This window comes from Mus musculus, chromosome 8 (genome assembly GCF_000001635.26).
Source record: "Mus musculus strain C57BL/6J chromosome 8, GRCm38.p6 C57BL/6J".
NCBI lineage: Eukaryota > Metazoa > Chordata > Mammalia > Rodentia > Muridae > Mus > Mus musculus.
This window is the reverse complement of record NC_000074.6, coordinates 65,084,219-65,098,708: the sequence shown is the minus strand read 5'-3', so window position 1 is coordinate 65,098,708 and position 14,490 is coordinate 65,084,219. Positions and strand designations below refer to the sequence as shown.

The window sequence follows — 14,490 nt, the reverse complement described above, 5'->3', positions numbered from 1 at the left end:
TTGGGTTTCTGTCACCCCTGGTATTTCCATACTGGGTAGTGACTGCTGGGTTTGCTGAGTGAAGGCTTCCAAGCATAGTTCTGTAAATACCAGAGGCCAAAAGGCTCAGTGGTTTCCAGTGTTAGAAATAGACTGCCAGACTGCCTGGACCCCAAATTAGCATTCCCCAATTTACTGCATAAAAATGAGGAAAACTCATATTAAGAAAAGACTAAATGGCCCCTACTGGCTAATTTGTAGATGTTTTTACTAATACACACATTGTTAAAACTTGTTGTATTTTCCTGCAATGTTTCTGCTTTTCACTGGACCTGACCTGCCTTCCGCCTTTATGAACAGAAAGAATTATGAAACTGAGGCCATAAATGGTACCAATTCGTCTTATCAGTTCACTCACCCAGAAGCCATTAACTTAATAGAAAAGAGATAAGGCATAAGGCTGCCTTGGCTTATTTCTGAAGCTAAGCTTCAAGTTTGTTTTAGATACAATCAAGACATCAGCACTCCTGACACGCCTGTTTGGGGGAGACAGGGTGATCAGTAAAGTTCTACGCATACAGGGTTATCAGCACAGTTAATTGCAGACTGATAGATGTGCAGACACAGCACATTTTTGAAAGCTGGTGACATATCATTCCTCCACGTATATTCCAGAATGCAACCGTAGCATCCAGCCAGTAAACAGAAATGTCTGCCAACAAAATCCAGGAAAAACAAGTCATTCCTGCTGTGTTCAGTGAACCCTCTCTGGAACTAAAGTCCCAGCAAATACCGTGCAAGCCCACATGCATGCACCAGCTCCCAGGAGTCCCTTTTCAATATGTATGATGCAGATAATTTCTTTCTTTGTTCAAAATCTTGAGTGTGGTCTGGGGCTGAGTAAGGTATGTCTTAAGGGATTAGGTTAAATGATGTCCCTGGTAACCTGGGTTCTTTTAAATGGAGGCTTTTTTTTTTTTTTTTTTTTTTGATCATTAAAGAACTCCTTTATCTTTTTTTTTTTTCCATTTTTATTAGGTATTTAGCTCATTTACATTTCCAATGCTATACTAAAAGTCCCCCATACCCACCCACCCCCACTCCCCTACCCACCCACTCCCCCTTTTTGGCCCTGGTGTTCCCCTGTACTGGGGCATATAAAGTTTGCGTGTCCAATGGGCCTCTCTTTGCAGTGATGGCCGACTAGGCCATCTTTTGATACATATGCAGCTAGAGTCAAGAGCTCCAGGGTACTGGTTAGCTCATAATGTTGTTCCACCTATAGGGTTGCAGATCCGGTTAGCTCCTTGGGTTCTTTCTCTAGCTCCTCCATTGGGAGCCCTGTGATCCATCCAATAGCTGACTGTGAGCATCCACTTCTGTGTTTGCTAGGCCCCGGCATAGTCTCACAAGAGACAGCTACATCTGGATCCTTTCGATAAAATCTTGCTAGTATATGCAATGGTGTCAGCGTTTGGATGCTGATTATGGGGTGGATCCCTGGATATGGCAGTCTCTACATGGTCCATCCTTTCATCTCAGCTCCAAACTTTGTCTTTGTAACTCCTTCCATGGGTGTTTTGTTCCCAATTCTAAGGAGGGGCATAGTGTCCACACTTCAGTCTTCATTCTTCTTGAGTTTCATGTGTTTAGCAAATTGTACCTTATATCTTGGGAATCCTAGGTTTGGGGCTAATATCCACTTATCAGTGAGTACATATTGTGTGAGTTCCTTTGTGAATGTGTTACGTCACTCAGGATGATTCCCTCTAGGTCCATCCATTTGCCTAGGAATTTCATAAATTCATTCTTTTTAATAGCTGAGTAGTACTCCATTGTGTAGATGTACCACATTTTCTGTATCCATTCCTCTGTTGAGGGGCATCTGGGTTCTTTCCAGCTTCTGGCTATTATAAATAAGGCTGCTATGAACATAGTGGAGCATGTGTCCTTCTTACCAGTTGGGGCATCTTCTGGATATATGCCCAGGAGAGGTATTGCTGGATCCTCTTGTAGTACTATGTCCAATTTTCTGAGGAACCGCCAGACTGATTTCCAGAGTGGTTGTACAAGCCTGCAATCCCACCAACAATGGAGGAGTGTTCCTCTTTCTCCACATCCACGCCAGCATCTGCTGTCACCTGAATTTTTGATCTTAGCCATTCTGACTGGTGTGAGGTGGAATCTCAGGGTTGTTTTGATTTGCATTTCCCTGATGATTAAGGATGTTGAACATTTTTTTCAGGTGCTTCTGCGCCATTCAGTATTCCTCAGGTGAGAATTCTTTGTTCAGTTCTGAGCCCCATTTTTTAATGGGGTTATTTGATTTTCTGAAGTCTACCTTCTTGAGTTCTGGATCAATAATGCTACAGCTAGAAAAAGAATCTTGAAGCTACAGAGGTGACAAGAGCTACTGGGTCTGGTGGCAAAGGCCAATACCCCACAGCTACTGGGATAGCCAAGGAAGGAAGATCATTAATTCAAGGTCTACTGGGGTCATAGAGTGAGTTCAAGGGTGTAAAAAGAAATAGACTAAGAATGTAGCTCACTTAAATTTTTTTTAAATATTCTTTTTAAAAACCATTTTAAGAATATAATTCACTGATGAGCTCTTGCCTAGCTAAAACTCCCATAGCACATGCAGACACGGAATTAGATTTATTAAATGTGTTATACAATACAGACAATGTACATTAAAGTTGGTGAGATGGCTGAGTGAGGGTGCTTGCTGCCAAGCCTGAGGTCCTGAGTCCTCCGGGCACACGTAGAAGGAGAAAACAAACTCCCAAAGTCACGTTGTCCCCTTACCTATATACACACCACACATGCCTCTTAAAATATAGTTTCTTTTTAGAGTGAAACATTGGTACATATTTCCAACATTTAGGAGAAGGCAAGAACACCAGTTTAAGGTCAGCTTGGGCTACAAAATAAGAGTCTGTCTTGAGAAGAAAAAAAAGTAAACAATTATCATATGCCCAAGAAACTCTTTATGCCCAGTAGTTATATTCACACAAAAATATATACCGCTTTTTCTACCATTATCTATAACTGTTGTGGATGGGCCTGGCACTGGTCTTGTGAACCAATCTCCTATTGAATAAAGGAGCCAATCACTGGGCAAGTGGGAGGGACTTCCGGTTGGACAGAGGAAGAGAGGAAACAGGAGAGAGTTAGGTCCTTTTTTGGATAGGGATAGAGTGAGGACAAAATGTAATTACAAGTGTCTCCTGGTTTCAATGGCAGATCCATCAGGACTTGCCACCAGAGGATTGAGGCTTACAAGTTAGGATTTTAATTGCTGCATCCAGTGGTTAGTTACTGTTGTTTCTGAACTAAGTTTGTGTTGCATTTTCCTTTACACAGTGGCTCGTCTGGGTTCAAGAGAGAACGGTACAGTGGTGGCAAAGCAGTTATATTACAAAAGTCTCTAGGGAAGGGGAGAGGAGGATGTTGAAGCATGGGATGGCATGGTAACAACCTGCCAGTGGGAACCTAGCAAGCTGGGTGGAGAGATTTTGGAGCTCTGAGTCAGAGATAAAAACATGTCAGCCATTGCCCACCAGTGCATGGCTGGCCAGACCGCCAGGGCAGAGAAGTGCCCGATTTGTTTTTTGTTTTTTGTTTTGTTTTGTTTTTAATATGTCCCACAACATATAACTACTGAATGGCAAACAAAAGCAAAACAACAACAACAACAACAACAACAACAACAACAGACATGGGATGAATATGATCAAAATACTTTATGCATAACTAAGAAAATGTCATACTGAAACTCGTTTTTGTGTAAAGTTTCCATATGCTTATATAAAATACTTTTCTAATGTTTCCCTTTTATTGTAAATATACTTTTCTCATGAAGCATATGCTATTTAAAATTTCCCCTCCCTCTACTCCTTCCAGTTCCTTCCACCTCCCCACCTCCTTGGGGTCCACTTCCTGTCTGTCTCTCATTAGAAAACAAGAGGCTTCTAATGAATAACAACCAAACATGACAAAATAAAAATATAATAAGATAAACCCAAAACTTTCACATCAAAGTTGGAAAGGACAAGCCAACAGAAGGAAAAGAGCCCAACAGAAGGCACAAGGCTCAGAGACCCAATCCTGCTCCAGGAGTCCCATAAAAACACTCAGCTGAAAGCCATAATATATACAAGGAAGACCTGGTGCAGAACCACGCAGGTTCTGTGCTCTTCTGTCTTGGTGAGATATAAAACATTTCTTAAAACTGGAAACAAGCCAAATACTTTTCACAAGGCACAGAGATAATTACAGGTAAGGAGGCTAAGATGCAGCCATTCTTGATTGTTATCGTTTTAAGACAGTTGTACTGCACAGCTCAGACTATCCTGGAACTCACAATGATTCTCCCATGCCAGCCTTCCGAGTGCTAGGATTACAAGCAGTTGCCACTATACAGCACTCTAGCCTCCCCTCAGCCCTGCCAATCGACACTGGCAGTCTCCTGAAAGGCCAGGTTTCGGTCCATGTCTGCAATTGCAGCATTTGGTTGATAAAAGAAAAGGGTTGCGAGTTGGAGACTAGCCTGGGCTAATTAAGGAGATCCACACCCCTGCCCACAAACCCCCCACACCCACCCTGTCCTCAAACAACTCAAGGCAACTGTCAAATATTCCCTCTGGGACCAGTTATTTCTGATGAACTGTACCATGCTCAATAAAAGAAGTGCTAAAATGAGCATCATCTTCCTCCTTGGAGAAAAATTATGAGCTGCCTGACAGGCAGGTGATCACCATCGGCAATGAGCAGTTCCAGTGTCCGGAGGCACTCTTTCAGCCTTCCTTCCTGGGCATGGAGTCCTGTGGCATCCATGAGACCACCTTCAACTCAATCATGAAGTGTGATGTGGGCATCAGTAAAGACCTGTATGCCAATACAGTGCTCCCTGGTGGTACCACATGTACTCAGGCATTGCTGACAGAATGCAGAAGGAGATCACAGCCCTAGTATCCATCCAGCCTGATGAAGATTAAGACCATTGCTCCCCCTGAGCGCAAGTACTTACTCTGGATTGGCGGCTCCATCCTGGCCTCACTGCCCACCTTCCAGCAGATGTGGATCAGCAAACAGGAGTATGACAAGTCAGGCCCCTCCATCATCCTCCGCGGATGCTTCTGGATAGACTGAGCAAGTGCCAGGCATCTGTTGCTGGTTCTAAAGTATCGATTTGCCCTGGCAAGTGTACACACCTCATGCTAGCCTCATGAAACTGGAATAAGCCTTCAGAAAAGAAACTGAAGCTTGTATCTTGATATCAGCACTGGATCGTAGAGCTTGTTGCTAATTTTTGCCCTTGTGTTCAAGTTAACTGTTCCCTGGGTATATGTTTAATGCCCTGAGCATATCTTGACTTAGTCCTTAGTTCATGTGGCTCTGTCACTTGGTGGCTGGGGACAGCACAATGTGGAAGAGAAATCCCCAGCCTGGTGATCTCTGTGAGTACCACGTGCAGGGTATTAACTGACAGCAGACTTCCAGGATTTCCCGAGGCTGGCAAGGATTCCCACACCAGTTACCACTTCCTTCTTGCCAGTCTAATATGGTGGGAAAGTTCGAACCGTAGGACCCAGTTTCCGTTCTGGTTTTTTTCCCTCCTGACCGCCATGTTGTTATTTGCTTTGATTTGAGAACATTTTATCGGCACCTGTAAATGTATCCATCCTTCTAATCTATGGAAGGGGTCTTTTTGTACTCAATTCTTTAAGAAATGACAAATTTTGGTTTTCTCCTGCTCAGTGAGAACATTAGGCCCTAGCAAGCCGTCATTGTGTAAAGAAAAATGAAAGTGCTACAGTAACAAAAAGAAAAGAAAAAAAAAAAAAGATTGCATTGTGGATGCTTGTGTTTACATGGAAATTGACCAGCAGCTGCCAAGCAGAAAGGTTAACTAGAAAGGAGCAGGGGAATTCTGGGAGGAGAGTCTTGTTCCCATCCCGATGCTAAAGATGAATTCTTCACTGTGTATGTCTCAGGACTCATGGACCCTGCTGCCTACAAAACCAGCTTTCCCTTATATAAAAGATAAGTTAAAAACACATTTTCAAGCACACAAAATACTGAACATTATAAAAACAAACTCTGGAGTGAGCTTCTCCTCTCAGTGGTCGGGACCAGCCGAGCGTGCAGAGCCCTCACCACGCCCCTGGCTAGAGAACTATTACACCCTTCCTTGGAAGAGGAGAAGAAAAAACAAGAAGAAATGGCTGGTTCAGAGCCCAAATTCTTACTTCATGGATGTGAAATGTCCAGGTTGCTACAAGATTACTACAGTTTTCGGCCATGCACAGACAGTAGTTCTCTCGTGAGGGTTGCTCAACTGTGCTGTGCCAGCTCACAGGAGGAAAAGCCAGGCTCACGGAACGCTGTTCATTTCAAAGAAAGCAACACTAATCGTCTATATAAGTTCCTGAATTTGTGTTTTTCACAGGAAGCCTTATCAACTTCAGATACCTTACCAAGACAATGTAATTATTGTTTGATTTTATAAAGTCTTCAACAACGATCTCCTGTTTTGGTGTCAGTTTTTCAATAAAGTTTTAATTATGGACAGGTTTGTCTCTCAAAAAATAAATAAATAAAAACAAATTCTGAGGTTGAGATGTACGGCTTCAAGGGAATACTTTCTAATCCCACACTAACTGGTGAGTTCTCATATCAATATCAAATCAATTCACCTGAAATGACAATAAAACAAAAACAGGGGCCAGTGAGCTGAGTCAGTACGTAAAGTCCCACTAAGACTGACCACAGTGTTTGATCAGCAGGATTGACACGGAGGAAGCAGAGAACCAACTCCCCAAGTTTTCCTCTGACCTCCACATGGGAGCTGAAGGAGAGACACAAGCATCACACATGCCACATACAGTGAGACCGTGTGTGTGTGTGTGTGTGTGTGTGTGTGTGTGTGTGTGTGTGTGTGTGGTCTAATTGAATTTATCTGTGAACAAAGTTTAACTGAGGTCTGGAGAGATGGCTCAGCGGTTAAGAGCACTGACTGCTCTGCCAGAGGTCCTGAGTTCAATTCCCAGCAACCACATGGTGGCTCACAATCATCTGTAATGGAATCCAATGGACTCTTCTAGTGTGTGTCTGAAGATAGCTGCAGTATACTCATATAAATAAAAAAAATTTATTAGGTATTTTCTTCATTTACATTTCTAACGCTATCCCAAAAGTCCCCCATACCCTCCCCCCCCCACTTCCCTACCCACCCACTCCCACTTCTTGGCCCTGGCGTTCCCCTGTACTGAGGCATATAGAGTTTGCAAGACCAATGGGCCTCATTTTTTTAAAAGAATTTAACTGAATTTATCTTTGAGCAAACATAGGTATTGTCATAATAGATATAAATATAATCAGGAGATTCTACTCCATCTTAGATCAGTCGGTTCCCAGATAGAAGACACAAAACCTTTATACTTATAATGAGCCTCTAAAGCACTAGAGCTGGAGAGATATCCACGCTCTAAGCTCTTAGTATGTACTCCCCTATCAATAACCCCGAGTTGTAACCTGCCACGTTCCATCTGAGCCACTCAACTCCAATTGGCCAGCCCTCATGGCCGTGTTTTCATGACTCACCTACCCCATGGCATCTTCACTTCTCTCTACCTTCTCTCTCTCTTCTCCTCTCCTGGTCTTACCTCTAACCCAAGTCCAGGAACCAAAATTCTGCCTAACTCTCTTCTGCCCAGCTATAGGCTGCAGGCATCTTTATTCAACTAATAGCTTTAAATTAAGGACCAAGGTTACATAGCATCACTTGGTGTGTGTGAGGATTTTCTTGTCCCTAGGGACAACCAGATCTTGGGAGCCAGTGTTTAGCACCACATTATACTTATTACAACAGGGTATCAGTACATAGAGGGTTCCTCTGTAGACTAGACTGCCCTTTAACTCAGAGATCCCAAGTGCTGGGTTAAAGGTTTGTGCCACCCCTGTACCTCCTGAAAGTAATCTTATAGCAAACAGTCAATGAAATAAATTTAGAGAGATCTCTTTTGTTTCATTTTGTTTTACTTTTGCCTTTTTAAGACAGGATTTCTCTGTGTAGCCCTGACTCTCCTGGAACTCACTCTGTTGACCAGGCTGGTCTTGAACCCCAAAGATGCCTGCCTCTGCTTCCTCAATGCTGGGATTAAAGGTGCCACCACCACCCAGCAAATTTATAGATTTTCATTTCTATAATTTCATGAGATTGCATGTCAATAGAAAAGAATCTACTCCTTGGATATTTTAGGAAATATAATATATATCTTGCTTCAGGGGGAAAATCAGTATGTACAAGTACTTCCTTTTTATTTATATGAACCTACTCAGAAAAACTTCAAAACTGCAAAATAGAGAAGCAGCTTTCTTGACTTTAGGTGAGCTGGGAGTATTGCTTGTTGACAGGACATATGCTTTAACATAGGGGAAAGCACTGCGCTCCCTTCCCACAATCAAAAATATGAGTTTTTTTAAAATTAACCCTCAAAGTACAGCTTTAGAGACAGGAATAACTAGAATTCCAGACATGACTTCCCCTCAATCTTCCATAGTAAACCCTTCTGCCCACAGTCTGCTAACAGGCAAAGCACGGTGGCCCTAAAAGCAAGCAGGGGGTGCCAAGCTAGCTACAAAGAGAGCTGGGGTCAGAAGACCAGCTGGGAAATAGGCCTAAGACTGTAGGAGCTGTAACTAGGCCGAACTTTCTCACTGTTCCCTGGAGAGAGGTAAGATATATGGCTGGTGGACAAAAGACATTCCAAGCTAGACACCAAGACCACCCGCCTCTGAGTCCTCCTTTCTCAAGCTCTGCGCGTACGTCAGAACAATGAACAGTTTTATTTATCTTTGGTAAATAAAAAACATTAAATTACCACTGGATCTTGATATTTTTGTAGAACATGTTACATGTCCAGATAAAGTATTCCTTTCGACTCAGAAAACACCATTTGCTAAGCATAAAAAAGCTTTTGAAACGTAGCTTAATGATTATAAACAGGAAGTTAGATACTTGATAATGAATTTCATAGAAATAGCAAATAGCTACTAGGCCAAAAGGCAGAGGAACAAAGCTTGTGCAGGCTACAGGATGCGATGCTTTGAATGAGATCTGTAAATGTTTCCCTTCCCAGGGGACTGAGGTGCAAGGAAGACTAGCTTGGCAGTCTCATGTTTCCCAGAAGTACCTGGGAACGAGGATGATAGTCACTGTTGGACTGCTGAGAGGGGTGTGCCACAGCTGACTAAACTGCATTGATGGTGTGTCGCTTTGGAGTCCTGGCATGCTCAAAATGAAGCCATCTCTACCACCATCCGCTGTTCTGTAGTCATTGCCTATATGGGGGCTTTTGTCTTGGTTTTAATTCTCTGTATATTACAAATACTTTTTTTTTTTTTTTGGTTTTTTGAGACAGGGTTTCTCTGTGTAGCCCTGGCTGTCCTGGCACTCACTCTGTAGACCAGGCTGGCCTCGAACTCAGAAATCTGCCTGCCAATGCCTCCTGAGTGCTGGGATTAAAGGCGTGCACCACCACACCCAGCTACAAATGCTTTTTTAATTCTTTAAGACAGTGGCTCACTCTGTAGCTCTGGCTGGCCTGGAACTCGTGGAAATCTGCCTCCCAAGTGCTGGGCTGAAAGGCAGGCACCACTATGTCTGGCATACATTTTTATTTAGTTTTGGTTGTGTGTGTACACGCGCGTGTGTGCTCGCATGCGCAGGTGCAGGTGCAAGCATACCACAATGAGAGAGTGAGGTTGGAGGACAGCTATCAGGAGCTTCCCTCCCTCCTTCCTTGCTAAGGTAGGTCTGTCTTCTTGTTTCTGCCATGCTGTGGAAACCCACCACATCCATGTTATCAGTTCACTTCTCCCAGGGCAAGGCATCTTGCTGGCCTCCAAGAGCTAGTTTGTTAGAGTGGAACACGCCTTTAATCCCAGCAGTCGGGGAGGCAGAGGCAGATGGATCTCTGAGTTCGAGGCCAGCCTGATGTACAACGTGAGTTCCAGGACAGCTAAGACTACAGAAAACCCCTGTCTTGAAAAGCAAAAGAGAGGGGCTGGAGAGATTCCTCGGTACATCTAACTGCTCTGCATTTGCACACACACACACACACACACACACACACACACACACACAAGCTAAGTCTTCTTCTGATTAACAATACTCAAAGTGGAACTACTGAGACAGTTCATCAGGGAAGGGCACTTGCAGCCAAATCTGAGAACCTGCGTTCAGTCCCCGTGGGACCCGCATAGTGAAAGAAGAGAAACAACTCCTCTAACTTCTACGTGCGTGTGGGGCAAGTTGAACGGTTTCGCCAGACAGATCAGATTAAGGAACCCTGGCAATTCTCACAATTGAGAACGGTAGGTGTTTGAATCTGCTCCCAACCTGGTTCTTGTCCTAGAGCACGTGACCACAACACGCTAAGAGAGGACTATGACAACTAGTCACGTAGCAGAGAGCCCAGAGTGCTCCATGCTAATGAGGCATCTAGATGGGCCCCGAGGGTTTAGCCAATGAGCTTCCCTTTCTGGACTTTCCTTCCTGCAAAAGGTATTTAATCTCTGGTCTGCCCTGGGTATGTTGTATGCACCATGTTCATCAGTTTGGACAAGCAAGGACTATCTCTCTTATTAAGAACCACGGAGGGGACAGCCTTTGTTATTGAGCTACACTGCCTAAGTCTCCTACATACGGCCCCTGCGTGCTCCTGACATTCACCTCTCAACTAAGCCAGATTCACTCCTCAAGTTTCCCAGCACGCTGGCTGGGTGCCCAGGAGTGTGGGAACCCCAGCCGAGCTCAGCTTCAGTCTGTGCCCTTTCTCACCCGGGCTGGGCTCCCATCTTAGGCGTCTTCTGCTGGCCTTGAGGGGTTGTCAGCAGGTTCTAGAGTTTAAGGTCATTCCCAGTTATACAGTAAGTACCAGACTAGGCTGGACTACGTGAAACTCTGTCTCAGCAACAACAAAAATGATAATTTGAGGATTTCTCCCAAACATCTGCATGGGGCTGGAGAGATGGCTCAGCAGATGAGAGTCCTGGCGGCTCCTCCTGAGGACCTGGGTTCTAGTCCCCATATACATATATGATGGCTCACGGCATTTTATAACTCTAGTTCCAGGGTCTCCCATGCCTTCTTGTGCCCTCCTTAGGCAACAACAGGCACACAAGTGGTACACAGACATGCATTCAGGCAAAACAATCATACACATAAAAATAAATAAGTAAAACATGTGGTGCCATGTGACTGATACTACAAATGGAAATCTGAAATCGTATGAGCTGAACAGACACTTCACCTGGCATTACGCCGAATGACTCTATATCTAAAAGTTCTTTTTAAATGGATTACTCTTCAAGCATTAACTCAAATTCTAAAATTAAATTATTTACACATTGTACAGATTGCAAAATCCCAATTAAAGTAATCTAATAAATGGTGCCATACAAGTAAGTTGCTTTAAGTAACTTCACATGAACTTGTAAATTCTTAAGGCTACAAATAAAGTTAATTAGCATCAGTTTTGACTCTCATTACTCTCGTAACCATGGTTTCTAAAAAACAAAAGAAAACCTCAATGAGAACAAAGTCAAACTTTAACAAGAAAAATAAAAATGCCCAGGGCTAGTATTTTCCAGTTAAATAAGAAATAACTTTATTCATTGGTTTGGAGTGAGTAAAAGTGTGTGTGTGCATGTGTGTGTGTGCATGTGTGTGTGTGTGTGTGTGTGTGTGTGTGTGTGTGTGTGTGTGTGTGGAACTTACTATGTAGCTCAGTCTGGCCTCAAACTCATAAAAGTCCTCTTGCCTCATTGTCCTAAGTGCTGGGATTGCTCACCAGCCTGACTAGATCTTCTAGCCTCTGTGAAATGCACACAGTCTGCAGTCCAGGGATTCACCACCACAGCCCCACTCTGTCTTCTTTCTGTCAAAGGGTAAAGCTACATTGTACCCAAGTCCTCCAATAACTAAAGTCAGTTTCTACTTGTTTTCTCAGTGGTTAACTTTGTTTGTTTGTTTGTTTGTTTGTTTGTTTGTTATAGACGATGACTTCCACCTAAAGGAAAAGAGAAGGAAAAGAAAAGAGTTTAAAGGGAAGAAAAATTGCTCAGATGAAGAACACAAAATTGAAACAATGCAACCATGACCTCAGCCACCTGTGAGTGCACAGTCGCTCCCCTAAGAATGCCTGCTGGGATTGCTCGCAAGACCAAGGACATTAAAACAGCCTTCAGATCATAATCGCTAGGACTCAACACAGGGAATGGGGCTTCATACTCTTTTTTTGACATCCTTGTTTATAAGACCAATTATGAGCACTAGCTGTAATAAAAAGGAATACAGTCAAAGTAAGATCTTTCAAGAAAGAGAAAATACATAAGTATTATAATCTAGTTAAAGAAAACAGCAGTCTCTGGGACTGTGGCTCAGTGGTAGAGTGCTTGCCTAACATGCTTAAGGCTCTGTGTTTGATTGCTAGCTCTGACAAAAAAAAGGGAGGTAGATAAATAAATAAATAAATAAATAAATAAGGTGCTGGTGAGATGGCTCAGTGGTTAAGAGCACCTACTGTTCCTCCAGAGGTCCTGAGTTCAATTCCTAACAACCACACGGTGGCTCACAACCATCTATAAAGGGATCTGATGCCCTCTTCTGGCATACAGCTGTACACACAGAGCACTTATTCATTTAAAATTAATGAATAAATGAGTGAATGAATGAATGAATGAATGTACAATGACATTTTAAAATCACATACATATGTATGTATCCATACGTAAATATGTTCACATGAGTGCAGATGCCCACAAAGGCCAGAGGAGGGCACCAGACCCTCAGAGCCACAGAGGGCTGAGTCACCAGGATTTTGACAACTGAACTCAGGTCCTCTGCAACAGCAAACGCCCTTAACTACTGAGCCACTGCTCCAGCTCCAAGAACAATGCATTTTTACTGTTTTTCTTTCACTTGGTTATGCAAAGTGTGACTTAGAAGCTACAATTCTTCTGTTGTAAAACTACAACTAACCATGTCTCTGCTGCTTCTATAATAAGGACTTAATAAGGACTTCTGAAATAAATACTAAAGACAAAACCCTATTTTCACTGCCCAAATGTAGAAATTTGAAGTGTTCCTATCAAATAGAAATATTATCATTGCTTCAAAATTTTTAAGATTTAAAGTGATACAGTTTACAGACATAAGGGTCTTGGGGGAGAGGGCTTTTTAAAGTGTTTATTACATTTCTTTCCTTGCTTACGTTGTGTGCATGCACATGCGACTCAATCTGTGTATGGAGATCAGAGGACATCTTGCTGGAGTGGGAGACTGAACTCAGGTCGGCAGGCTTCATGGCAAACGCTTCTAGCCTCAGTTCCATCTCAGCTGTCCCATAGGAGCTGCTGCAAACATATGATTCTAACCCTACGCAGAGCAAAGTTCATAAGCATGGAGTGGAGCCTGTCATTCTTCACCCTTCTAATTCCTGAAATTTCAATTTCTATGTTCATCATGATGGTGGATATTAAGTGTCGGCAGTACCACAGAGACAGAAAGAAGGCATGAGATTGCCAATCGTTAGCCAACTGTCCTGAAGTGAGAATCATAAAATCACAGGTACAGATCTCCATTGCTGACCACAGAGTTCCAGCAGTGTGAGACCCACCCGCCTGTGTCCCTCTCTGCTCTGTGCTTCTTGTACTCAGGCAGGATTTAATACAAATGGAACCCTACCATACATTGATAGACAGAAGAACTGTGGACCAACTATTTAACAGACTTAGCCAATTACTTCTCAGGTCCGAATCCCAAAAATTTAAAGGCACTCACTATATAGAAAAAAGTAGTGGAGGAAGGGGGCATTGCATCGTTTTTTAAGGCAAGCAGAAAATAGCACAGTGGTGCATGCCCATAATCCTGGTATTCAGAAAGTGGAGGCAGAAGGGTCAGGAATTCAAGCTCACCTTTAATACATACAGAGTTTGAGGCTAGCAGAGGTGAAATGAGACTCTGTCTCAAATAACAAACAGAGCAGACAAGCGTAGATAAGGCTGGGTGTTTTCTACCTTATCTAGCTGCTACAGAATTGATTCACTTAATTTCAATGTTCCCCCTAAAGACTAGGGTAGGAGAGACCTTGGCAGGGTTCTTAAATAAATAAGAGATAGCATGTTAGTCATTGCTGGGGACAAGTGCTGCTAAACAAGACTGCAAACTTCGAATGCATTTATGTTCCCTTTAAGTCTATCAAGTATGACTATCTGGGAAAGCAGAATGACCTAGAACAAAACACGTGGCCACTGACCGATCCACTCGAGTCACCTCATCTTATGTCATTCTGTGTTGATTGGAATGCGAAGCTCTTGGCAATTCTTGAAGAACACCATCTGGATAGATTTGAAGAGAGAGATAAGAGGTCTTTCTAACATTCTACAGGATGGCAGCTAAAACCTTGGGTTAAGCTGGGAGTAGTGGAACATGCCTGAAAT

The 14,490-nt window shown here is 43.1% G+C and overlaps 1 protein-coding gene and 2 pseudogenes across 1 annotated transcript in view; all 3 read left to right on the top strand.

The window, feature by feature from the left end:
* The window catches only part of Smim31 (small integral membrane protein 31), a 43,951-nt gene extending 30,855 nt beyond the window's left edge, over positions 1-13,096 (top strand). Inside the window, exon 3 of the mRNA NM_001352886.1 lies at positions 12,046-13,096. Within this exon, the coding sequence (NP_001339815.1) occupies positions 12,046-12,149 (104 nt within the window). The 3' untranslated portion in view covers positions 12,150-13,096. The remainder of the gene's footprint in view (positions 1-12,045) is intronic.
* Positions 4,684-5,804, top strand: Gm48810 (predicted gene, 48810; annotated as a pseudogene).
* Positions 6,170-6,467, top strand: Gm45445 (annotated as a pseudogene).
* Positions 13,097-14,490: the final 1,394 nt, after the last annotated feature.